Source organism: Pelodiscus sinensis, chromosome 5 (genome assembly GCF_052426305.1).
Source record: "Pelodiscus sinensis isolate ZL-2025 chromosome 5, ASM5242630v1, whole genome shotgun sequence".
Lineage (NCBI taxonomy): Eukaryota > Metazoa > Chordata > Testudines > Trionychidae > Pelodiscus > Pelodiscus sinensis.
Window position 1 is genome coordinate 59,053,468 of NC_143056.1, and position 26,076 is coordinate 59,079,543.

The 26,076-nt window shown below is 42.0% G+C and overlaps 1 protein-coding gene across 22 annotated transcripts in view; it reads left to right on the forward strand.

The window, feature by feature from the left end:
- RYR3 (ryanodine receptor 3) overlaps positions 1 to 26,076 on the forward strand; it is a 522,680-nt gene that overhangs the window by 76,876 nt on the left and 419,728 nt on the right. For all 22 annotated transcript variants that reach the window (XM_025189447.3, XM_075927047.2, XM_075927048.2 and 19 more), the window contains exon 2: positions 20,246 to 20,365. In XM_025189447.3, the coding sequence (XP_025045232.1) occupies positions 20,246 to 20,365 (120 nt within the window). The remainder of the gene's footprint in view (positions 1 to 20,245; positions 20,366 to 26,076) is intronic.

Consider the following 26,076-nt stretch of genomic DNA (forward strand, 5'->3'; position numbering starts at 1 on the left):
ATTATTCAAGTTTGATACATTCATATCTTCAAAGTTCTCATCACCTACAGCTCCCAGCTTAAACCTGCCCAACACATTATCAGTAAATTACAGCCTATACTGGAACAGGACACTAAACTCCAAGAAGCTCTGGGAGACAGACCCATAGTCTTCTATAGACAACCACCTAACCTCAAGATGATTCTTACCAACAACCACAGGACATACCACACTAATACCAACCCTGGTACTTTCCCTTGCAACAAACCCCGTTGCCAGCTTTGTCCACATAGTCACTCTGCTGACACCATTATTGGGCCTAACCAAGTGAGTTATAAGATCAAGAATACATATTCCTGCGCATCCAGAAATATAATCTATGCTATCCTGTGCCGAAAGTGACCGTCTGCTATGTACATTGGACAAACGTCTCAGACACTTCGCCAAAGAATCAATGCCCACAAAACAGACATTAGACAGGATCACAAAGAAAAAACAGTTTCTTGCCATTTCAACCAGAAAGGACACTTTCTCAATTACCTAATCACATGCATCCTACTTCAGAAGACTTTCAAATCTGCACTTGAAAGGGAATCCTCTGAACTGGCATTCATGCTAAAATTCGACACTCTCCGCGGGGGGCTGAACAACTACCTTACCCATTACAAAGATAGCTTCCCCAATTATCACCTCTAATACCATTAACTCTCAGACATCTACTCTTCCCCACCTCTAATATCATTAACTCACAGACATTTACCTTCCTCCCCCCTCCCCCCCCCGTGCATTCCCCTTCTGTTCTGAAATGTGATTTGTTCTTTTCATATGTGTTCTTTTTTTTTAATTGTATCCTTTGGTATATATGGTTGTGACTATTTTCGTCCACTACTTGATCTGAGGAAGTGGGTCTGGCCCACGAAAGCTCATCATCTAATAAACCATCTTGTTAGTCTTTAAAGTGCTACATAGTCCTGTATTTTGTTTTATCTCTACTTAAGGCACAGTAAAGTGATTTCAGTTTGGAATGCTTCATTTGAGCTGCTTATTCACTGTAGAGTTCTCCAATTCAGTTCAGGGTCAGTACATTCTTTTTAAGTGGCTTTTTATTGTGTAAGGCATTCTTAGTTAATGTGTTCTGTGCATGCAAATCTAGAATACAAGATAGGCTTTCTTCCAGTTGTTGATTAGATAGCTTTTTTGTGTCAATTCAGTAATAACATAAATATATTTTCTAATAAATAATGTAGGTATACCACTCATTTTTACAGTTGTAGTCCCTGTAGCAGGGAATTGATCCAGGTTTCGTAGTTTCTGTAGTGTAAATTTTTATTTTTTTGCTGTATTTTCATCTCTCCATCCACTAAAAATCAGACATAGAAGTAGACAAACAGTCCATTCTCCCATGATTTCCAAAGTATTTAATACACTGAAGGCTATAAAATGACTTGTATAGTGTAGTAGCTATTTCAGGCCTCTTTAATAAGATATGGTAGACCTTGTAGATTAACAATAATTAGTAATTTATATGTTAGGAACATGGTCTGATAATGCAGTTCAGGTTTCCCTGAGCTGATGAGATTGTGATTGAGTATAGGAGGACATTTTGGCAGCATGTTTAGGGAATTTTTTTTCTGCTTGGGGGTAGAGGATTATTGTAGGATTCCAACATGGAAGTTGTTTGGTACTGTAATTGTGCCGCTGTTTATCCTCAGGATTCCCTGAACAATCTAGGAGTAGACTCAATAGATTATGATTGCTTCATGTGCCACAAACAGACGCACTTCATATTAGGGAGAAGCTATAAAATCCTTTCTTTCCACTTGCAGTGTAGTTGTAACTTGAATATGTTATGTGTTTTGTGCTAGTGATGCTGATTTTAAACTAAGGGTAGTCCTATCCTCCCCTTAGAGACTGGATGGGTGAATGAAATGGTAGATCCGAATTTTTTTATTACGGATCAGCAAGTAATCCAAGATCTAATCTGTCCGAACACTTACACCATGCCCATCTCTGTGGTGTCTTAGTACAGGTCCTATGAGGTAATTACTATGTTTGGAAGCAATGTTGACAAGTTTCAAGATGTTAGATGCTCTAGATTATAAGACTCTAGCTTCATTTTGATTGTTGTTTTCTAAATTCTAAATACTGAATGTTGGCCCTCTTTCATGTATAGTCAGCCCTAAGTGAAATACATATTGTCATGCATATTTTAATTAAATCATCTTGTACAACCAACACATTGCTTTTCTGTAACACTTTGCAGAGTGGAACAAAGGCATATACATTTATTTAGTATACAACTCTTGTTCTTCTGAAACTGCTGTTTCATGGACCTTATTCTGTGTGTGTATTTGCGCACCCATATATGGGCACAATCTTTGCACATTTATCAGACAGTGGCTTCAGTCATATGTCTAATATTTTTATTCCTATGGTGGATCATTAAAACCCTTAGAATAACTTACGAAGCTTTCAAGACCACAGTGGAGGCATAGTTCTCTTCTGAAGGCAGAAGAATCCTTCCTACCTTCCTCTAAGGCAGTGGTCTCCAGCCTTTTTACACCCAAGATCACTTTTTAAATGACAGAACAAGCCAAGATCTACCACCCCATCCTTCCCTCAAGACCCCGCCCCTCCCTTGAAGCACCGCCCCACCCTCTCTATTCTCCTCCTCTCCATCACTTGCTATCCCCAATCCTTATACTGCTTCTTTTTTTTTCAATTCTTCTGTAGGAAGAAGTTTTTCTGATATTTGGTTCAGTTTTCTTTTGGAAGAGGAATATAGGGGTGACTGAAAGAGCATGTTTGCTCTTCCACTTAAAAAAGTGGAAGAACAAACACATCCCTGGATACAGTAGGGCTACATCTACATTGGCGCCTTCTCCGGAATAGGCGTGTTAATTTCCAACTTCAGAATAGGGAAATCCGCGGGGGATTTAAATATCCCCCGCGGGATTTAAATAAACATGGCCGCCGCTTTTTTTCCGGCTTGGGGAAAAGCCGGAAAAAAGCGTCTAGACTGGCGCGATCCTCCGGAATAAAGCCCTTTTCCTGAGGATCTCTTATTCCTACTTCAAAGTACTTTCGAGACCACAGTGGAGGCATAGTTCTTTGAAGTAGGAATAAGAGATCCTCCGGAAAAGGGCTTTATTCCGGAGGATCGTGCCAGTCGAGACGCTTTTTTCCGGCTTTTCCCCAAGCCGGAAAAAAAGCGGCGGCCATGTTTATTTAAATCCCGCGGGGGATATTTAAATCCCCCGCGGATTTCCCTATTCTGAAGTTGGAAATTAACACGCCTCTTCCAGAGAAGGGGCCAATGTAGACGTAGCCCACAGTTTTTCTGGGGTATCTCTGGAATCCAGAAGAACTCCTGTAGTCTAGCCGTACCCTCGCTGGTTTGAGACAGGATGTGTAGGCTCTGGGGTGGGAATGAGGGATTTGGGTGTGGGAAGGGGTGAGAGGTGCGAGCTCTGGGAGGAAATCTGGATGCAGGAAGAGGTGGAGAAGGGGATGCTGGCTCAGAGAGGGGGCTCCAGGCTGCGCAGTGTTGTGGTCAGATGGAGGGTTGGGGTACTAAGCAAGCCACAGACTTGTGGCTGTGAGGGTGCAGGAATTTGGGTTGAGGTATGTAAGGGGCTCAGAGCAAGGGGTTCCAGTGTATGATAGGCTCAGATTCAGGGTCTGGGGGAAAAGGGGGTGCCAGGAGTGTTATGGTGCTGTGGTCAGATGGGGGTTTTGCCCCAATTGGGGTTTGTTGGCCAGGCTTCATTTTTAAATAAAATACTATGTCAAACACACAAAGTTTCTGCATTGTCTTCATTTATGAGAAGGACGGGGAACCTGTTTTAAGTCAGGGGTCACTGACCCACAAAAGTCAATTGGGGCCACACAAATGAGATGGAAAAAAAACTCACCCAAAACCCCCCAAGTCTCACTAATGTGGCCCCAACTGTGCTGGTGGGAGCAGGGGACATGGTATTGGGGAAGGGTGCTGGGACAGAGGACAGGGTGCCAGTGGGGGCAGGGTTCTATTGCTGGGGGCAGGAGAGAGGGAACAGGGTGCCAGGAGGGCAGGGGACGGGACAGGGTTCTGCAGCAGGAGGCAGGGGACAGGGTGCCTGTGGGGACAGGGTTCTGCGGCCGGGGAGAGGGGACAGGGTGCCGGGAGGGCAGGGGACAGGGTTCTGCAGCAGAGGCAGGGTGCCAGTGGGGACAGAGTCCCCTGCACCCGCCCCCTCCCAGGACTCTCCCACCCTGCAGAGGAGGGAAGCCCTGTTACGCCTCCTGTGGAGCCAGCGCGCGCCTCCCACAGAGCAGGGAAGCCGCTGGCATGCGCCCCCTCTGGGCCCGACTCCCCCCGCCTGCGGAGCAGGGAATCCCAGAGTGCACCTCTGGGGACTACCCCAATAAGCTCCCAGAACGCCATAGACCTGGGGCAAAGAAGCAGCCAGCGCATTTCCGGAACCCCCGGAAGTGATGCACAGCTCAGGACTTCCGTCCACCTAGCGGGAAGCCGCCACTACCTCCATTGTTGCTGGAGGTAGGTAATGGGGCTTTTTGAGGGTGAGTGAAATGGGGAGCCCGGAATGCCTCGAGATGGACGGGTCAAGGCCTCACGATCGACGGTTGATGACCACGGCTCTAAGGCGTTACCATATATCTGCTATGACTGCTCAGTTCCTTTCTTTGCCCCAAAATGTGAGGGTCTTCCCAGACTGCTATTCTGTATATTAGAATTGGGTGGTGGATCACTACACCAGAAGAACAGGGGTGCATATAACCAGCAGGGGACCAACGTTCCTGGCTCACTGATTGAGACCAGGAATCGGACTTAAAGTGATGATGGAGCTCGATTAGGGGTTAAACTTCTCAATCTTCAAACTATAATTACAATTCCCTTTAGCACCTAAGGGAGGTAAAAGGGATCTTCACGCTCACCTACCTACTCCTTCCTACCTACTCCTGTAAGATACAATGAAATCTTGTTCTGAAAATGGGCCAGGAACAATTTCTTCATCCAGGTTTTAATGACTTGCTGCCTTTCTATCATGAGTGTGTTAAGAGGAGAGTATAAAGAACACACAGATTTTTGCTCGGGGGGAGACAGGCAGGCAGCTCATTTATATGCATTTGTATTCGCCCCTAGAGATCAACAGAAGATGATTGGTTTCCCCCCCACACATCAGTGCAGGCAGGAGTATGTATTCTCTGAACCCATATTGTGATGGGACCCATAGACCATTTTTATCAGTCTCACAGTGGGGAGAATGGAGAGGGGACTGTGGAAGGATGTCTCCACTTTCAAGCTTTAGATCTCTCTTTTATTTGTCTATTGAAAACAAAATAGCTTTTTTGGCTTTTTTTTTTAAATGTACTAACCTTGAATATGTTACTAACAGTGATGAATCATCAACATGTGGATGAGTCTCGGGGGTTCCAGCAGCTAATCTTTGATCAATGGAGAATTATGGACAAGACTTATGGTACCTGCTCTAAACATTGTATTTATTCTAACTACAGCTGAGAGAAATGTGGCAATTTTGTTTCCAAACAAAATGTGGAAAAAAAAAGATTTCCCATATTGTTGGGGGTGGATCTTGTTCCTCTATTTTCACATTGAGACTGTGACTTCAATAGACCCTCTGGAAATTGCAAGCTACATATAATTTTAATATAACACTTTAAAATAGTCCAGATTTGCTTTAAATTGGGTTATATTCATCAATAGTGGAAACCTGGCTTGAGTTTTGAATATAACAAAACTGTAACCAACTGGTATCAATAAATATTCTTTAAGTTAATTTCTAACTCTATCCCTGAAACTTCAATTGTTTGGCAGTCTGGTCCCCAGTATGTATTTTTCCTTCTGATACAGGCTTTTATTCATATCAAGAATTTCCACCTGAAGATCTTCTTAGGTTCTGAACAGGGATTTTTAATTTGGGCATATTGGTTTCTGTTTATCATAGGGACTGGAGATAGTCTTTCAACACTTGTTTCACTGTATTGTCTATTTAAGCACCTGGGAACTCAAATTAGTCATCTCTTGGTTTCTGGGTATCTGAGGAGAGCTCTAGCTGCAATTATTCCTTTGGATTGCACAGAGCCAGCCATATGTCAACAGCTATCATGTCCAAACCTACTATATATTTTAGGAATGAGTGTCTGTCTGTCCATGAGTCTGTTCAGGAACTCCTCCTAGACAGCAAGAGCTAGGACCACCACATTTCATAGAATCATAACACAGGAAATCTGGAATATTGGAACTAGAAATTTGTTATGCAGCTTCTTCTTACCCTAACTTAAAGTAAGGCCAAGGTTTGGTTGTGCCAGGAAAATGGAATGTGTTGGGAATAGGTCTGTTTTTCCGTAACAATGAAAGGGAGGGGCACAGAGAGGAGGGACATGATACTGAGAGTGGCCACTGGGGGTAGCTATACTGCAGAATGACCAATGGGGGCAGCTGCACCATCAGGAGTGGCCAGCTCATGCTGGGTCTCATCAGCTTGTCCGGCACAGGACCGGGTAAGTAGCCCCTTGCGCAAACCCTTCCCCCCAGCTCTTGGCCACAGTGCTGTGTGAGGAGAGAGAAAGCCTGGCTGGATGGGACCCTCCTCCCCCCCACCTCCCAACCTCCTCTCTCACACTCCTCCACATCTCCAGCCCCAGCTCTGAGCCCCTCCTTAACCCCCCAACCTGATTCCTGTATCCCACCATGTCCCCAGCCTCCTGCCCGCCCCCACCACATCCCCCACATTGCCAGTCCCCTGTCCTGAAGGACCAGGGAAATGCCAAGTAAGTCTTCTAGTGTGTATATATAAATATATATGTCCATATATATATTTGTAGTGTGATGGGGCAGCATCACCCTGCAGTGGCGGTGTCAACCTGCACCGCACTAGGACCACGCCGATCCCCGTATTGCACAGGGAGAGTGGAGTTAAAGCTGTCATTTGCGCAGCTTGCTCCCAAGGCATGGCTTGGCTAAGTGGCGCAAGGGCTGGCAAACTGCAGGTGCTGCATCCTGGAGGAGGGGGAGGATGACACCCACAAAAGAGGGCGTGCCCTTGGGGAATGTGCATCCCCGATGTCAGAGAGAGCATGCATTCCCGACATCAGGGGGAGGGGCACCAGTGGGGCCTGGCACCATGTTTAAAAAGAGGAGGAGGAGAAAAAGGAGGAGGAAGGTTGGAGAGCTAGGAAAAGGCAGGAAGGAGTAAGGGGGCCAGAGGGAAGAGATTAAAAGGAGCGGAGGGATAAGGAGGAGAACTATCCTTCTTTGACCCTACATAGGGGTAAGAAATAGCCCAGGGCGGAGCCTCCTTGAAGGTAGCCCACAGACTGGTGAGTTACAGCCAGGAGCTCCAGCAGTTGGACAGGACCCAAGTGGAATCTGTCCTTAGGGCCCTGGGCTGGGGCCCATAAGAGAGGGCAGGTCCGGGCCCTCCTGACTACCCCCGCCATGTGCAGGCTGCCCTAAAGGGGGTTTAGCCACATAAGAGAAGAGACTAGCAAAGAGCTAGTATCGGCTGGGTGAAGGTAAAGCCTGGGGCGACCCCGTACTACCTGACAATGAACGGTCAGTATGTCAGACTGAGCAGAGAGAAGGGTGAGCGATGACATCACTCCTTCACATGCAGACTGGTTTCAGGCCATTCAGCAGCATCTATCCTCCATTTTTCTTCTTCCCTGAGCTCTTCGATACATGACAATATCCCAGGAATTAATTTATTAACATGTAATAACTTAAGCACAATCTCTCTCTTCCATCTGTCAGTAAGTCACAATTCCCTCTTTCTGGGATCAGAGTGCGTTGTTGATTCATATTCAACCTCTTTCATTCTCTTTCTAACCTCAGGCTGCACAAACAACAATTTCTTCTCCCTGAGTCTATCTTTAGTTGTCCCTAGCCAAATATAAAACCTCGGCCTTTCTGATTACCCCTCCAGCTCTCCTCCCTTTAGAGTCATGGGATTTCCCAGGACCCTTTTTAATGGACTACAATCTCTCTAAACTATCAGGCCACCCCTCAAAGCCTTAGGCTGCTTCTCATAGGAGTCCAGCTCCAGCTGGTTCATATTGGTTATCTCCAGCAGCACTCCCCAGCTGTACCTGACTGTTGCCTTCACTGCTCTGAGTGCTCACCTCTGTTTATATAGTCTGAGGCATAGCTGTGTTAGTCTGTAACTGAAAAAACTTTAAAAAACAGTGAATGGTCCTCCAGCACTTTAGAGACTAACAAAATATAGATAGTATCACGAGCTTTCATGGGCACAACTCGCTTCTCTGTTTATATAGTCTTTCCTTAATCCCTCACCCACTGGTGTCAGTTACTGTAATTAAAATGCCCTCACACCTTTAGCTGGAGTCCCTAATGGTTACTGGATTGCCCCATCATAGGAAGTCTGAGTCCAGCTAGTCTTAAAGGGTCAGCCAGCCTGTGACTGTATGTAAACATTCATAATATTAATATAGATCTCATGAGTGTATATCACTATAATCTACGAATATACACAATTAGTGCAAAATTAAATATGTTAATCTATCAAGTGTTGGCAACACACAAAATTAATTTCATACATTAATTTTGTATCTACAGTATTGCATCAGAAACAGGATTCAGGCAGTCCTTATAAGAAACTGAGTTGCAATCATATATGTCTCCAAATATTATCTATGGTAAAACATGAAATTAATCTGTTTATCTAATACTGATTTATAAATTTTATGTCCCCAACCCTTATTTCAGTCCTAGGTTTTGAAAACAGTTTGTCTTACCTATTGTGCAGGCCATATTAAATCCCATTGGTGGGGGTGCTTGTGTGGAAATTCCCCGAAGAATCTTTCACAGAGATCCCCCTCAGTAGTGTCATTAGAGTACTAAGCAAGAACACTCCCTAGAAAATGAAGTTATAACCAGACACCAAACCTGATAGTTTTCTAGCAATCACAGGAAGCACTATGCCCCCCACGACAGTTCAGACCCCGGTCTTCTGGTAGCTGGTAGATCCTCTTCTGCCCACCTACTCCCACTGTTTGCAATTGTATGTTGGGGATCTTTGTTGGTAAGGTCTACAAATGAAAAATATGATGGAGTCTCAGCTTTGGCTATACACCAAACCCTCAGTTTCTTTCTGTCTTTACCTTCTTAAGCAGATACTCCAGATTTGTGGATGTACTGCCTGGCAAGGTCAGGTGGTAATGGAGAGACTATGCTGAGGAGGAAGTTGAATCCATCTCCCATGTGGAACAGGGTTCTTCTATACCTGGATCACAAGGGGATGTGATTTAGTCCAACATTAGAAATAATTACACTATATAGATAAAAAACTGAAATAGATTTAAAAATCAAATGTAATGTTTTCGGTGTTCTTTGAAGCTGACCAATTCTTCAAGCGGCACAATTTGCATTTTCAGATTCTCAGGCACTTGCACACTGTAGCAAAGGTGGCACACCATTGCAAATGTTGCAACATGTGCTTGTTTTTCATTAATTTTTAATGATTTCCAATTTCAAGATTTACATCAATAAAATTATTGAAAATTTGATGAACACGGCATTTTAATTTTCAAGGAAATAGTGTGCAATAAAACAGAGATCAGCTGGCTGTCAAAAATACTAAATAATAAGTATTGGCTAAATAGCTGCTACTTCTAAAGAATTTCATTTCTACGTATGAATTTTGCATATTGCAGAACTAATTCTAAACTGTATTATTCTTTTACATCACTCTTGCATTAGCCTTGTTTACCCAATTCAAGGTGCCTGCAAAGTTCAACTGAATCCCATTAATATGATAGCAAGCAAATACAAACATATTACTCTCCTAGCCTAGTTTGTTTGATTGCATTCCATATTTTAAGCATTTTTATGTTCACATTCATTTTAAAAGCCTACAAAATGAGGCCCCATTGATATTTTACTGAAAATTGTAATGTCTAGATCATAAAGCTGTGTAATAAAAGTTCATATGGGAAACAAAATCAAAATTGATTTTATAGTGCTCAAAATCCAGTTAATTGATATAATGTCATCTTAACAAGACAGCCTCTAGAATTAAGCTGCTACAGAGGAATAAAAATAAAAACATCTTTTGGTCTAAAAGTTTCATAAAACCTTGTTTGGTCAAAATCATATTTTTAGGGCAAATGGGAGCTCATGATGTTTCTGAAAAATTGTTCTGTGAGGCTTACATAGTTAGAATGACAAGAACAAATCAACCATGCCTGTTGAGAGAGAGCATAGTAATAGAAGTGAAATATATTACTGATTATTTTTCTTGGAACGGTAGTGCTAAGGGTTTTTTTTAAATAATTTTATATTTTTAGAGCAGAAATGCCTAAACTTCCATCCATTTAAATGGAATACACATTGGCTGTCTCGAGTCATCCTTGGCCAATTTCCTCCTTTGGTGTTGCAAATCTGAGGATGTATGGGTCACAGAATTTTGTATATGATGTTCGCCTAATGCCAGAAGGTGTGAAATTGGTCTACAGCTAAGTCATTTATCACCCACAGAGAGAGAGATGGTATGTCATACTGAGTGAAAAAGTACTCTGACTAGTTTGATTCTGTCCCTCTTTCTATTTTTCTATATTAAAGCCATGCAGAGCTGTTGCCTATACAAAATTGTTCTCAGACTTCAACATTTGCACCTTTTGCATTCAAGTTTTATTACAGTTGGTATATTAATTTAGGCAAGCTGGAGGGTTTTAGCCATCTGTAATCATATCTTCCTTATTCTTAAGACAGTTAGCATTTTCTTTCTCATAGGCTTTTATATGCTTTATATCCTTATTCATTGCCAGTTGGAGTTTATCCATATATAAAGTGCACAGTACATTAGCTGTATGAGAATGTGATCTTTTAATAAAGGAGAGAAATTACAATGGCAATTTTTCTGGTGCTGTATCCCATCCTGGGGAAATCATACTGACCTCCAATAGAGATCTGAGTAACACAGTCTGTCTTACACTTGAGTAACATTTGTATAGCTTTTCATGCCGGTCAAATGCTGAAGCAAATTAAAGTAGAATAAAGAGCGTGTGTGTTGAGTTGGACAAGATGATGCATTAAAACCAACAAAGGGGAGCCTCTAGAAATAAGATTGATGGACAGTCAGGTATGATCTGTGAGTAGTAGATTTAGGAAGGCGAGGGAGAATGGGACCTACTTGTGGCTGAGACCCACTTTGAAATCTTGTCCTGGTCCCAATAAATCCTGGTTCGGGCCTTCAATAATTGTGTTTTACATTGAATTTTATTACCTTCAGGTCAAATAAACAATTTGTGCCCTTTTCTATGGTGACTTTAGTTAGATACCTATAACCCCCCCACCCCTACAAAAAAAAGTATTAACAGTCAAGTTAGTGATGAACATAGTTTGTGTCAAAAGTCAATTTTATTCTAATGCTGGATATTGGACATTTTAGTTTCTAAGCTAGTTTGATTTTGACTTTAAGGGTACATATGGTAGAGGACGGATATAAGAGTATGCTAAGAGGAAAATGATGAAACTCTTTATTTTCATTTTGTATCTTACTACTTCTTTCTCCAACTTTTAGTAGAAATAGATGTTCTTCTCAGTTATTGATCATATACCCTTTGATCTATTGCATGGTAGAATATTTTTTTTAATTGAAGAAACCAGCAACCATATCTGCCCTAAAGAATTTGAGGGCTATGGGGGGAAGAATATCTTACAGCTGGTATTATGGGAGAGGGTTGCGGAAAAAAGAAAGGAAGGTAATATGGCCTTAAATATGCTGCTTGTCTCCCACTGGGCAATGCAATATGTTCTAGGGAAAGAAAACTTGGAAATGAAAATTGCTGAACATGCATTCTGTACCACTTAACAAGCTGTGCGACTGGTGATACACAAAACTAACTATAGGACTGTCATCAACTACCAAATGGTCTGTTGTAAATATAGTATAATCTTAGAGAGGTATCTGTGTTAGTCTGTATCTGCAAAAACAACATGGAGTCCTGTGGCACCTGAGGGTATGTCTACACTACCCTCCTAGTTCGAACTAGGAGGGTAATGTATGCATACCGCACTTGCTAATGAAGCCCGGGATTTGAATTTCCCGGGCTTCATTAGCATAAGCGGGGAGCCGCCATTTTTAAATCCCCGCTGCTTCGAACCCCGTGTAGCGCGGCTACACGGGGCTCGAACTAGGTAGTTCGGACTAGGGTGCCTATTCCGAACTACCGGTACACCTCGTTTCACGAGGAGTAACGGTAGTTCGGAATAGGACCCTAGTCCGAACTACCTAGTTCGAGCCCCGTGTAGCCGCGCTACACGGGGTTCGAAGCAGCGGGGATTTAAAAATGGCGGCTCCCCGCTTATGCTAATGAAGCCCGGGAAATTCAAATCCCGGGCTTCATTAGCAAGTGTGGTATGCATACATTACCCCGCTAGTTCGAACTAGCGGGGTAGTGTAGACATACCCTTAGAGACAAACAGTTTTTTGAGGACATAAGTTTTTGTGAGTAAAACCAACTTCATCAGATGAATTGGTGTGGAAGTTACAGAGGCAGGGGTATATATGTTGTGTTAATGAGGTTAACCAAATCAGGGCTCAAGTGGCTCATTCATAGCATTTGGTGTGGAGATATGAATATCAAAAGAAGAGAAATTGCCTTTGTAGTGTGTTAGACAATTAAAATCCTTATTTAGTCAACTCCTTGAGTATTTTAGGATGCATTTCATCAGGCCCTAGAGACTCAAAGGCATCTAGCATGTCTAAATAATGTTTCTTTTTCTTTCCCTGTTATAGCTTCTGAACTTAACCCATTTTCACTGGCAGTCACTAACTTAGGTGTTCAATTACCACCTGCCTTCTTGGTGAAAACTTACACAAAGAAGTTATTAAGTACCTCTGCAGTTTCCACATTTTCTGTTGTTCTTTTTCCCTCTTCATTGAGCAAGAGGCCTATCTGTTCCTTGGTCTTTCTCTTGCTTCTAATATATTTGTACAGGTTGCACCTCTGTAAGCCAGGATTCTCTGGAGCAGCAACATCCATGGTCCAATGGATGTTGCCACTCCAGAGAGCCCCGGTGGTCAGGAGCTAGGCAACAGGAGGGCTGGCAGCTGGAAGCCCTGCTGAGCTGGGAGCTATGTGGCAGCCTGGCTGGAGTAAGGGGCCAGGGCAGTGGGGCCACCCAGCAGGCAGGCTAACTGGGGCCATCGGCAGAGTCACCAGCCAGGGCAGAAGCAGATCTGATGGCGGGCTGGAGAGCTGGTGGCAGGGGGCCTCCTCTGTTCGAGTAAATTCCCTCATTCAAGGAGCAGTCAAGTTCTGAGTGTGCCAGAACAGGGAAGTCCAACCTGTACAATGTTTTCTTGCTATCCTTAATGACTCTAGTTCAGGGGTGGGCAATCATTTTTGATGGGGGGGAGAGGGCACACCAAGAATTTGGAAAGTGGTCAAGGGAGCACACTTCCATATTAATGGTGGGAGGTACGGGGTCTGGGATGGAGGATGGGTGCAGAAGGGAGCTTGCAGAAGGGAGTGGAGTGCAGAAGTGGGTGTGGAGTCTGGAAGGATGTTAAGATGGAGGCAGTTCTGTGACCTCAGTTAAGAGACTAGGGTGCAGAGGTTTGGGTTGTGACCATGGACAAGAGGGGTTGATGACCTGGGGAAGGGGACTAGGGTGCAGGAGGTGATAGAAGGGTTTGTGCTGTGACCTGGGGCAAGAGATTGGGGTGCAGAATCTGGGAGGGGATGTGGGTGTAGGAGGGAGCAAAGGGTATGGGTTGTGATGTGGGACAGGAGGAGCGGTCACCTGGGGCGGGGGATTGGGATGCAGGATCTGGAGGGTGGGAGGGGGACTATCGGGCCAGGAGGGGAGCAGAGGGTAGGGGATGCCAGAGGCAGGCTCTGGCTAGGAGACTTACCTGCTTGAATCCCAGCCAGCAACCTTCTTGACCAGACTCCCTGCCTGCTCTGCCCAGGCCCCATCAGAGAGGGGGCCAGGAGGGCCATTTGGCTCAGGCCTCAGGAAACAAAGGGGCCTCAGATTTTGACATTTTCCTACCAAGTCATTTCCATTTACTATACACCCTGCAGTTATAACAGAGACAACAAAAGAAGCTATATCTACCTGCAAAAATTGATCTAAATCATTGTGGGAGCTTGGGCCTTCAGTAATTATTCGGTCACATGTAAGTTTTCATCTGTGTGACTGGAGTAGCCTCTGTGATTAGTGATTGTACATTATGAAATATTGTTTACAGTCTTCACACAGTTTAGAAGTTTTCAAAATTATTAATTCTGTTACTGTAAAGTGATTTTGCTTGTTCTGACAGTGAGTTTAACCTTTAAATTAGATGTACATCTCTGCATAGGAGATTTTCATGTTCTTTTTTTCTTGTGTATATAATAACCATATCAGGCTCAGCTGTAAGCTGCCTCTTCGTCCAGTTTTAGATTAACCTTTAAAGGCTTTTTTTTGTGATGATAAACTTTTAATTCTAGTTGCTAAATAAACTTTATATCTAATATGGCAATCACCCCGTGTTCGTATTCATAATGTCACACCAGTTATTAGAGGAATTTAATAACTGAAACACAGGAGATGAAATTTCAATACTTTGAAATAAGGCTACAAGGGCCGTAGTAAATAACACCCCCAAACAGTTATTAATAATATTCATTGTGAAGTATATACAATTACAATTTTGTATAACCAGAAGCCTTTAGAAAATTAATGTATTGTGTGTTACTGTGTTTTAAAAGAACTCCTTTATAAAAATGAAGCGGAAATTTGAAAGTGGCACAAGTAAGAGACAGCGAAAACAACAGAGTGAAGCTGTAGTTAAGAGTTTAAAGCCAATTGCATCATTTCTCACAGAAAAGCTGCCTCAACCATTAGACGGTGACCACATTGACAGTTTCATCCAGTTCTGATGATGAAAACTTTGAACCCACAAATGACACTTCAATGCCACTGCCTCAAAATGAGGAGGTCATTAATCAAGATACAGAAATACCAACAGTAGCGAAAGATGCAGAGTCTACGCTCAATTTAGAGACTGTGCAGGCAGAAAATGAGGACCTTGGAGATGCTGTGCAGCATGAGCAAGAACATAGGACTAGCAAAGGACACAGTGTAACAGTGGCATCAAACCTGATATTGCACTTGATAAGAAAAATGTTGCTCAAATGCCGTTGTTTCTCAAAGTTAGTTGCTTTCAGATTCTAAGTAATATATCAAAAGATGCAGAAAATCATGCTTTTCCCACTCGTCTGCTGACACAAACTCTTCTAAATGGAAATATCTACACAAGAGACTGGCTCTGCTGGAGCATGGAAAAGCAGGCTCTGTACTCTGTAGCCGGTTTCATTTTTCTGGTTGGAGCATCAGTAGAGGTTGGAGGAAGTTCAAAGACAGTTCAATTGAAAACTTACTTCTGAGTGAAATAAACACTAACCGATAACTGGAAAAAAAACTCCTTGAGCACATATTGAATATCATTCTTTTTCTTCCTGAATTGGGATTGGCTTTGTTTGGTGCCAGTCATCATATTGGTGACCCTACAAATAGAAACGTTCTTGGTATGCTTGAGCTTTTTAGCAAGTAAGACTCATTTTATCAGGTCATGGTAAACATGTTTGTGAATCATAAGAGAGCGGACAACACATGCAAGTCCATTATCTGTCTACCAGAATACAAATCGAGTTTATTGAACTGTGTGGGACATTTGTTCAAACAACAGTTCTTGAAGAGATACAACATGCAAAGTACTTTTCAATTATTATTGATGCAACTCCAGACTGTTCTCATAAAGAACAGATGACCTCAGTTGTTCGATATGTTAAAATTGTAGGAAGTTCAAAGGTTTCAATTGAAGAACGATTCATTTTGTTTGATGAAAAATTTGAAAAAGAAATCGCCACTCATGTATTAGAAATTTTGGAAGGCTTCAAATTACATTTTCAGGTCTGCTTTGGCCAAGCCTATGACAATGGACCTAATATGGCTAGGAAATACAACGGAGTATAAGCAGTCATTCTTGAATAAAATCCAAACTGTATTTTCTCCAGTTGTGGTAACCACACACTAAATCTTGTTGGCGTTGATTGCTTCCTTCCATGGTTCAGCACAATCACATACTTAGGAACAATTCAGCAATTGTACAAGTTCTTTAGTAACAGTCCTCAAACGGTGAAAAATTCTGAAGCAACTTCTGCCTGTTTCCCTTCATGGCATGTTGACAACGAGATGGTCAGCATAAATTGATGGTGTTAAACCAGTCACACAGCATTTTGACTCTGTGAGAAAGGCTTTAAGTGAGCTTGAATCTCTTACCTGCAGCACAGGCTTGCACAGAGCTTAAGTCAATTCAGAAGTATGCATCCAAATTTGAATGCATTGTAATATCCATGTGGATGAAGCTGCTAAAAATTATCTACGAAACTAATCTTGTAATTGAAGTACGCAATGCTACATTAGGTGTTGAGAGCGATAACACTGAATAGCTTCTTAAAGATACTAGACAATTAGCCTGTCATAAGATGGGATTTTCAGATCTCTCCTCCACGTTGGTCTTCTCTCCTGAGCCTCCGGTCTCTCGCTCCATCTCTTTCACTCTCTCTGTCTCCTCCTACTGCCTTCCCCTCTCTCTCTCAGCTCTCCTCTGCCTCCTGCCTCTCTCGCCTTCTGCCTCTCTCTCTCTGTCTCTTTCTTTCTCTTCTCCCGCTCCTGCCTCTCACTCTCCTTTTCTCTTCTCCTCCTCCTCCTGCCTCTCTCTCCCCTCCGTCTCTCCCCCATCTCCCTTCCCCTTCCACCATGGCACTCGGCTGAGTGCTGCCTGCTCAGCCAGGCTGCCTCGAGGGAGGAGGGCGGGGTGGTGACGTACATGGCCGGGGGCGGGGGCGGTTAAATCACCGCCCTGCCCCCTCTCCTCCTCCCGCTGTGGGGGAGCCCAAACAGCTGCTTGCACTGCTTGCTCCCCTGCCGCGGCCCAGCTGAGCGGCGCAGCACTCAGCCGAGCCGCCACAGCAGGACGGGAAGAGGGGCGGGGCGCTGACGTATAAAGCCTGGGGGCAGGGCCATGTATGTCAGCGTTACAGACTCACAGACATTGGGCTACTATATATATGATTCCAAATATTCATGATCAATGGAACACAATCCTTTCTGAATCCAAATTAGTAGCACAGGGTATTGACATTTCACATGAGGTTTCCACCAATCACAGCCTAACGTGTCAGTCTGATGCAGAAAGGCACTATTGAGTCAATGGGTTTGGGTTTTTGTTGTGATTGACTCCCTCAAATCTAGTCTTACATGTTGATTTGAGTGTCTGCAAAAATTTTTTACCCTTTTTGGATCCCTTTAGGAGCTCAGAGAACTCAGGGATGAAGATTTATATTCAGCAGCTGAATAGTTTCAATGAAGATACAATGACAAAACTTCAAGAGATCTCTGTGACGAGATCAGCTTCCTGAAATGTATACATTCTACCAACTTTAAATCGACCTGCATGCCAAAAGAACTGCTTCAAGAAATATTTTATTTCAGGATGTCAGCTGTATTTCCTAATATCATAATTGCATTACATATTTTTGTCAGTCTCCCTGTATCAGTGGCTTCAGGTGAACGCACAATCAGCATGTTAAAACAAGTAAAGAACTATCATCATTCTGCAATGGGACAAGAGCATTTCAATGGGCTAGCAATGCTTAACATTAACAGTGATGTTGCACGTAAATTAGATTTTTCTTCAATTATGAGTTTGCAAACAACAAAGCCAGAAAAGTGTTCCTAAAATAAAGAGTTTTGCTTGCAGTCGAAACTCACAATTAAAGTTACATTTTTAATGTATTATTGGTATACTGATTTAACTGTTAATTAATACATGTCTCAAGTGTTAATTGTCATAAATTTTTTTTGGTTTTAGTATGACCCTGTGGATGGGAAGTTAGATACATCAGGGGCCTAGGGCTGGGGCCTGTGAACTCAAAGTGGCCTGGGCCTCTGTCATTCTCTGAGAAGGCGTGGCTCCGCCCCTGCACTGGGAATGTATTGTAGCGGAAGCTGCGTGGAAAGGCTCACAGCTGTTCAAATAAAACCCTTCAGCAGCTTTTCTCAGCCTGTGTGGGAGGCAGGCAGGAAATCTGCCAGAGACTTCCCTACTGCATCTGCGACTGGATCTGGTGGCTTGGTGGGCTGGATCCAGCCCACAGAGGATATTTTGCCCAGGCCTGCTCTAGCTAGTTTAATTTAATTTTGTGCAATGGCCTTTCTAATTTTGCCCATACGTTCTTGTGTTATTTGTTTATATTCATCCTTTGTAATTTGACCTAGTTTCTTCTTTTTGTAGGACTCCTTTTTGATTTTTAGATCATTCAATTTAAGCCAGGGTGGTCTCTTGACATACCTCCTATCTTTCCTATGCAGTTGAATAGTTTGTTCTTGAGCCCTTAATAAAGTCTCTCTGAAAAACTTACAACTGTCTTCAATTATTTTTCCTCTTAGAATTGCTTCCCAAGGAATCTTACTTACCAACTCCCTAAATTTGCATAAGTCTTCCCTTCTGAAAGCCATTGTCTTTGTTTTGCTCTTCTCCTTTCTACCATTCCTTATGAAATAGTAGAATTCATTATTCCAATCACTTTCACCTGAGCTGCCTTCCACTTTCAAATTCTCAACCCATTCCTCCTTGTTTGTTAAAATGAGTTTGGGAACAGCCTTCCTCTAGTATCTTTGTCTAACTTCTGAAATATAAAAAAAAATGTCTCCAACAGTGGTGAAACTATGCGGGCACACCTAAGTGCGGAGCTTTGATGAGAGCTGGCTGAGCTGCAGGAAAAGCCTGTGAGGAACTATTTAAATAGCTGGCAGGGACCCAGATTGTAATAGGACAGTACCTGTAAGAAATGTTAAGTTCCTTTCACTGCTGGTCTCTAATACATTCCAAAAGAAGTTTTTGGATAATCTGTGCCTTGGTGTATAATTTTCCCAACAGATATCTGGATAGTTGAAGTCCACCATCACCACCATGTCCTGTGCTTTGGATGAATTTGTTTAAAAAGCTTTATTCACTACTTATTCTTAGGTGGCCTACAGTAAACCCCTACCATCACATCACCCTTGTTTTTACCCCTTTTATCATTACCTAGAGACCCTTAATAAGTCTGTCCTACTTCAATCTCAACCTCAGTCCAAGTGTATATATTTTTTTATGCATAAGGCAATATCTCTTCCCTTTCCCCCCGCCTACCTGAGCAAACTGTATCCTTCTATACCAATATTCCAGTTGTATATTATCCCACCAGTATGCGATGCCAACTTTGTCATAATTGTATTTATTTACTAGCATTATGAGTTCTTTCTGCTTATTCCCCATACTTCTTGCATTCATATGCAGACATTTAAGATACTGATTTGATTTTTCCCCCAAGATCTATCTTATCTCTTCTTTGTCCCTACTATTAAAGCCTGTGTTCCCTCCCTACCCCCTCTTCCCCTCCCCCCAAAAATTTCTGAACCTTCTCCCAGGGCTCCATGTTTTCACTTACCTGTGGACTTTGGTCATTTGCCCCCACTGAACCTAACTTGGCCCAAAGTTGTGTCTCAAACTCAGACATGTTAAGGACTCAGATTATTTTGTTAGCTAAGTAAGCTTTAGCGTGGATGGAATTAGCTCTGTCTTCATAATTTAAAATGAGGACAGATTCCAAGTTGCTCATTTTTTCTAGTGCTAGACAGAAACTTGGTTTCATTTTTCTCCTTTTTTGCACTATTCACTTAGACTAATAGCAAAGTACTGTTTATCTCCTGTTACAAATACAAATTCTAAAACTGTAGATGAGGAAAATAAAATGACAGAAATAAACTTCCAAAACAATTCAGCACTATACAAACATGATGTATTACAACTTTTGCCTAACCTGATCCCTGATTACAAGTAGCTATATAATTAAAGTCCTTATGGTCTAATACTGCCATATTTGAAAATATGGATATATGACTGTCTTTAAATACACGGACAAGGTGGGTGATATAATACCAGAAGAACAACTCGGTAAAGCTTGAAAGCTGCTCCTTTTCACCAACAGAAGTTGGTCCAATAAATGATATTGTCTCACCCACCTTTTCTTTCTCATATCCTGGGATGCTCACAGATACAACATTATTGAAAAATTTAAACAGATGCAAAATTCCAGTTTAGTAATAATGTAGCTTGTGTCATAACTGGAAACCCTTATCGGTATTTTACTTTTTCTCACTCATCCTTGTGTTTCTCAACAGGATGATGAAGTAGTACTTCAGTGTGTTGCCAACATTCAGAAAGAACAACGAAAGTTCTGCCTGGCAGCTGAGGGACTTGGGAATCGCCTGTGCTTTTTGGAACCTACTTCAGAAGCTAAAGTAAGAAATACTTCAGTAAAAGCTCTCAGCTGTGGTAATTGATAAATGTTAATCTACCTAATGGCTATAAATAATTTTAATACATGGTATATAAATGTAAAATATTGAGGGAATATTTCTAGTACACTGAGATTTGCTAAATTTGTATATTGGTAAGCCAGTGCTTTTGCTGCCAACTGATTTTTTAGTGGTTAAGATAAATGCATGGAAGAAGCATCATGTATTGTAGCAATATCTTCATGTAATCTTTTGTTTATTCTTCCAGGTTTTTTGTTTTGTTTTGTGTTTTTCTGTGCAATTTTATTGTTGGTTACTTAGAAATTAGATCAGTCCTCTCCCATATAGTCAGGAGGCAAAAATTTGGGACAGTACATGGCATTCTGTAGGTTTTTTTTAAAGCTATTATTTGCCACTTTCAAATCTGGTACAATGTAACAATATTGAAATTTATGATACAGCTTGAAAATTCTCTTTTAGAATTGTTTGCTAATCAAAGTTTAATAATTAAATACGGCTCCTATCTCTATAATAGACTTCTATCTCTATAATTAACTTACTACTATGGCTTCTATCCCTATAATACTAATATACTGGACTGACATTGTCAGAAACACCATCTCTTCTTAGTGAGTACCTTTAATTGCTGCATCCCGTAAGACTGACTCAGCAGATCTGAAGTCCAGCAAATAATCACTGCTCCCTCAAAAAGAGGTATCCGATAACTGAAAACCTTTAATGATGGTGCATAAGTGCTGACTGTTTAGGTGCTCGGGGCTGATGCAGCTACAGAAAATAATAGTGGGATCACTGGTGGCCCTAGCAATCAGATCCTCCCCGTCCCTCATCAGTGTCTCCCACCTGCTGGTGACCAGGTATTCAGCAGCGTGCAGGAGGCACTGAGGGGTGTGGAAGGAGCTGGGACAAGAAGAGGCAGAGGGTCAGATGAAACGGGGCAGGAAGAGGCTCGGCATGGGAATTTGAGAAAAGAAGAGGCGTGGGAAGCAGGGATAGAAGTGGGGGTGGGGGAAGGAGTCCAATATCCCCCGGAACTCAGGAAGTCTGCATCTTTATGATGGTGGATGAAAACAGACAATAAAAAAATATATAAGGAAAAGCAAAAGAGACAGAAACATGGGAAAGCTAATGAGAAGAGTTTAGGGGAGGGAAGAAGAGATAGCAACAGGTAATAGGAAAGATGGATTTATCTTTGCATTCCTGTACCACTGGAACAGACAGAAAATGAAATTGCATGCTTATTCTTTATTCTGAGCATGAGGAGCACCATCTTCGTGGTTAACTTTACATCTACCTTGGATGCAGCATGAGGGATACATACTTAAGCAGCCTATAAAAGACAGCAAAACTTTCTTAGTAGCTTAATGAGAAAAGAAAATCTCTAATCTCCTGGCCAGCAGCTGCTATAATAATCCTTCTTGTAAAATACCGAGACAGAGTGTAAGATAGAAAAGCCTTCCTGCCCAAGACACTATAACTCAATAAGCACATCAGATGCAATATTCCTCTAGAAGTGAGATATATGCAATCCTTGTTGTACTTCCTGAAGTTTTTTTGTGAATTACTTTATCTGGCTTCCAATTATTTTCTCTATTACTGCTTCACGTCGCTTAGGACATTTTTTAGGATATCTGCATTTTAAACTGGTGGAAGCTATGGATCTAAATATAATCTGTTATGTGTTTGTTACATTTTAGAAACAACAATAAAAAATGTGAAATCTCTGTAATTTTTGTAGAAACCAACCAAAGTAGCAGCATAGTTAGACAACATCACCAGCTACATTATCATTTCAGTGTAGCTGTTTTGTGCTCCTAGGCTGACATAAAACTACAGTGTTTCAGTGCAGTGAAGTCAACTGATTAAAGAAAAAACACCCGTTGTTAAAAAATTCTCTGTAGAAAAACAGATTGAATTTTCAGTCACATAAAATGCCTGTTTTGAATGAATTTAAACCTCACTCTCAAAAGCAAAACATATTAATTCTCATATCTGTTAAATGCCACTAAATCAATAAATCCCAAGGGCACTAGCTTTGATTGAGGGTTAGCAGCGTGCCTGGTAAGAACAGCAAGCAAACACCTTTTAGAAGAGTCTCAACATAAGGCACAATGTCTGGAGTTTTGTAGTGCAGGAGTTTGAATTCCAAATATAATCTAGAAGAAGCTGAAGTGACTAGTTAACTGTTTTTCTCTTAATATGAGCCACTGCAGAATTGCAATACTTTTGAAATAATTTCATCTGCATAGGCCAAACTATACTTCTCTCTGCTTCCATTTATTAATGTTTCTGCCACAAGTTAACAGATGGGATATTAGAGAAAATACACTTATGAATGAGTCTAAGAAAACCAGTTTCATGTGAAAAGGAATGTTTAACGTGAATGAAGACAGACAGGAAGAAATGAAATAATAAAGAGGCATGAAGTAACATAATGCATCTGCTGAAGAGAATAGTTACAGGACAGCTGTGGCCCAAAGCTTCAATCAGTAATCCTTGCATGCCCACCCCAAGATTTGCTATATATACATAGCAAGATTCTGAAGATGGGAGAATGCGGTTTCAGGATGTAAGAATAGTTTAAACTCTGTCTTTTCTGTCTCCTGCATTGTATTTTCTATGCAGGTGTGGCCTGAGACACAGCTGAATGTACTTTTCATTGAGCAGATTACTCCCGTCATGCTCTGTCCTTAGCTATTTTTTCCAGCTGCATCTTCTGACCTCATGACTTTGATTGTCTCAGGCCATGTCTAGCCTCAAACCAGACCTTGTTCATACATTTTGAAGAGAAGAGTAAGCTGCAAATTAAATGATAAACAATTATGATAGATGCAAAACAAAAATTTCAAAATTTTACAAATGAAATTGTTGTTCATAAATGCTTATAAAGTAGTAGAAACATGGCCATGAAATATTATTGATACACTTGAAAGAGTCTCACAAGATCTTTTTAGGGGGAAAAGGCAAAATGCCACCTTTATTGACAATGTAACGCTACTCTGTTATATGCATATTCACACACGCCCACACAGAAACACACAAACCATGTCTTGCTTTGCTTTAAGTTATCAGTCTGTTTCTCACAACAACTCACTAGCCTGGGGAGTTAAATGCAAGGGGGAGGAATGGGGGCTTCTCTCAGTCTGGACCAACACTCCAATGTTGACAAGATGAGACTTGGAGATGTGTGCAGGATATTCCATCTTTTATAGGACTTTTCTCCTATTCAGGTCTATGGATTTTGCTTCATCAGCTCTTAATCAATCACCATCCATTCTGCTTAATATCAGTTTATCTGGGAGTTGTTCTTTACTCTTAACATCAGCGTGTTGGTGTCTCCTTCCCAGTGTTATTCAGGGCTGTCTTGTTTGTAACTGAGCCCTTGCTTTTTAACACTCCAAGGCTGTCCATATGTCTTCCATCAGTCTGCTTTGTATCGGATCCAATTTATGGTACCTTGATGCCTCTGAGTCTTTGAGCCCCCTCCCCTCTTCCAGCGTCTGGACTCTGAAACCGTTGGACCCACAAGTTGTTATCTCTCCAAAAACTCGCATTGCATTCACATTCCTATCCCCACAGGAACTACACAATCAATTCACACATGAGGGGGAAAGGGATACCATTGTTCATACAAAAGGTATCAGTCTAATTCCTAATGCAAGCTTCTATTAGTACAAACTTTTAATTCATTCATTATAACACAATCTATATTCTAATTACTCCTAAGATCAACTGTGTGATCATGCTGGTTCACAGGAATCCTTTTGATCTCTTTCTTTCTTAACATCAGATACAATCACAAGCAGTTTGCCTGAGAGATCTTTATTAAGGGCCTAGAAGACTATTCTTCCATGCTAACCAGAGAAGGGTAGCCAGCAGAGTTATAGTTGTTTAACATTTATTCTTATCCGACCTAGTAAGCACATTACACAAAACATTATAAAACTCTGTGATCTACATTCATCTTTGTAGTTACCCTCCCCTCAATATTTCTTTTGCAACTCTTGCTAGTATTTTGCTGCTATTCATAATAAGAATATCAGGAACACATGATGGACTTTTTATTTAGAAGCAGTTGTAGTCTTTCTGCTCATTATTTGGCTATGGCATATACTTCTATGCAAAAATGTAACATTTCCGTGCCAGCTAGTAGTTTTTTGTTTAAGGGCCTGAAAATGACCCATAGTAGCTTTACAAGTAGATACTATATATTCATTGTTCCTCAGAAATCCTTATAGTCTAGCTCCATACCCACAAAACACTAATAAATGCTATTTTTATTCTTTTTCCTTGTTTTTCCTTGGATCACTTTTTCATTAAATTGTGTGCCTCACAAGTAACTATGTATTTCTTCATTGAAGGTTTTGAGATGAATACTGTGACAAAGTCAGGGTCGGAAGCTTCAATAGAGTGGTCCTGGTTTTCTTGGTTCTGGGAAGTGGGCAAAAATCAATCTGCCCACAGTTAAAGGACTCTCCCCTCAATATTTCTGTAGAGAGGAGCTACTAAGCCTAGGACATGAAAGGAAATCGGTACAAGGACACCAAAGGGGGAGGGGAACCAGGGACAGGTGTGACAGACATAGGGTCAAAACCAAGGAACCAGACGGGGATTGTAAAAAGTGGGAGTCAAGTATGTTGAATTTTTATCATTCTAATGCTTCTGTCTTACAGGCTGAGAAGGGGTTACCTCAGGTCAGTTAGACACCTGAGTCCAATGAAAGGCTACCTGAGACCTTTAAACACCCCTCCTTTGGTGTCACTCTTGGAGCAGCATACAAAAATTACCACAATGTTGATTAGATTAAAAGATGTGTTTTACACCTCTGATTCATCAGTGCCTCCATATTGCTTTATTGCAATCTTGGGGAACATAAATACACCTTTCATAGCCATCCAGTGTCTCAGAGGGAGTCTACCAGATGGCCTCCTACAGCATGGATGTCCAGAGCCCCTGAGCCAAGAGCAGAGGAAACTTTTTTTAGATAGGAAGAAGAGTCTGAAGGGAAATCTACCCCTCCAGCAAACTTCTCCTTCTCGCTACCAGATGAGGCCTCCTTCCCAGTCACTACGTGACAATCTTAAGAACTTTGCAGCTCATCTGTTACCCTCTTGGCAAAATCTTGAGATTCTCCTACAGGAGGTTGGCAGATACACATCACAAGTTAGGGGATATTCTGAACACCTCCTTGTCACCTAGAATTGCCCTTCCAATTAATAAGGTGAGAGGGACGGAGAGGAATGCAGTCAGGCTGTGCTCCTTCCACTTGTTCCTTGATAATCAGGAGAAGAAGAAGAGCAGCAGTGACCCAGTATGTATGGCTGCAGCCTCCCTGTCCTCCAAAAATGATGCCCAGGAGAAGGGGCTTATGGCTGGGGTAGTCTCGGATGGGGAGGGGCATGCCCCAGGCCAGCCCCTTTCCCAGGGTTTCCTGTAGGCTATGCACTAAGCAGCAGGCAACCAGGTTAGCCAGACTGGGAGCACACCCTCTCTTCCAGTACAGCAGAGTGCCTCTGCTGGCAGGCTTGTTGCTGGAGTGATTTACCAGGGAACACCGGCTTACTTTAACCTCTGGTTTTGTCCTATGTCCTGGTAAATCTGTTGTGTACTTGACTGGCCCAGGACTGGTGGAATTTATATTCTGCTTTAGAGGTGGTCATTATTTGGTGGGCTCAGCTGAATTACATTCGCAAAGT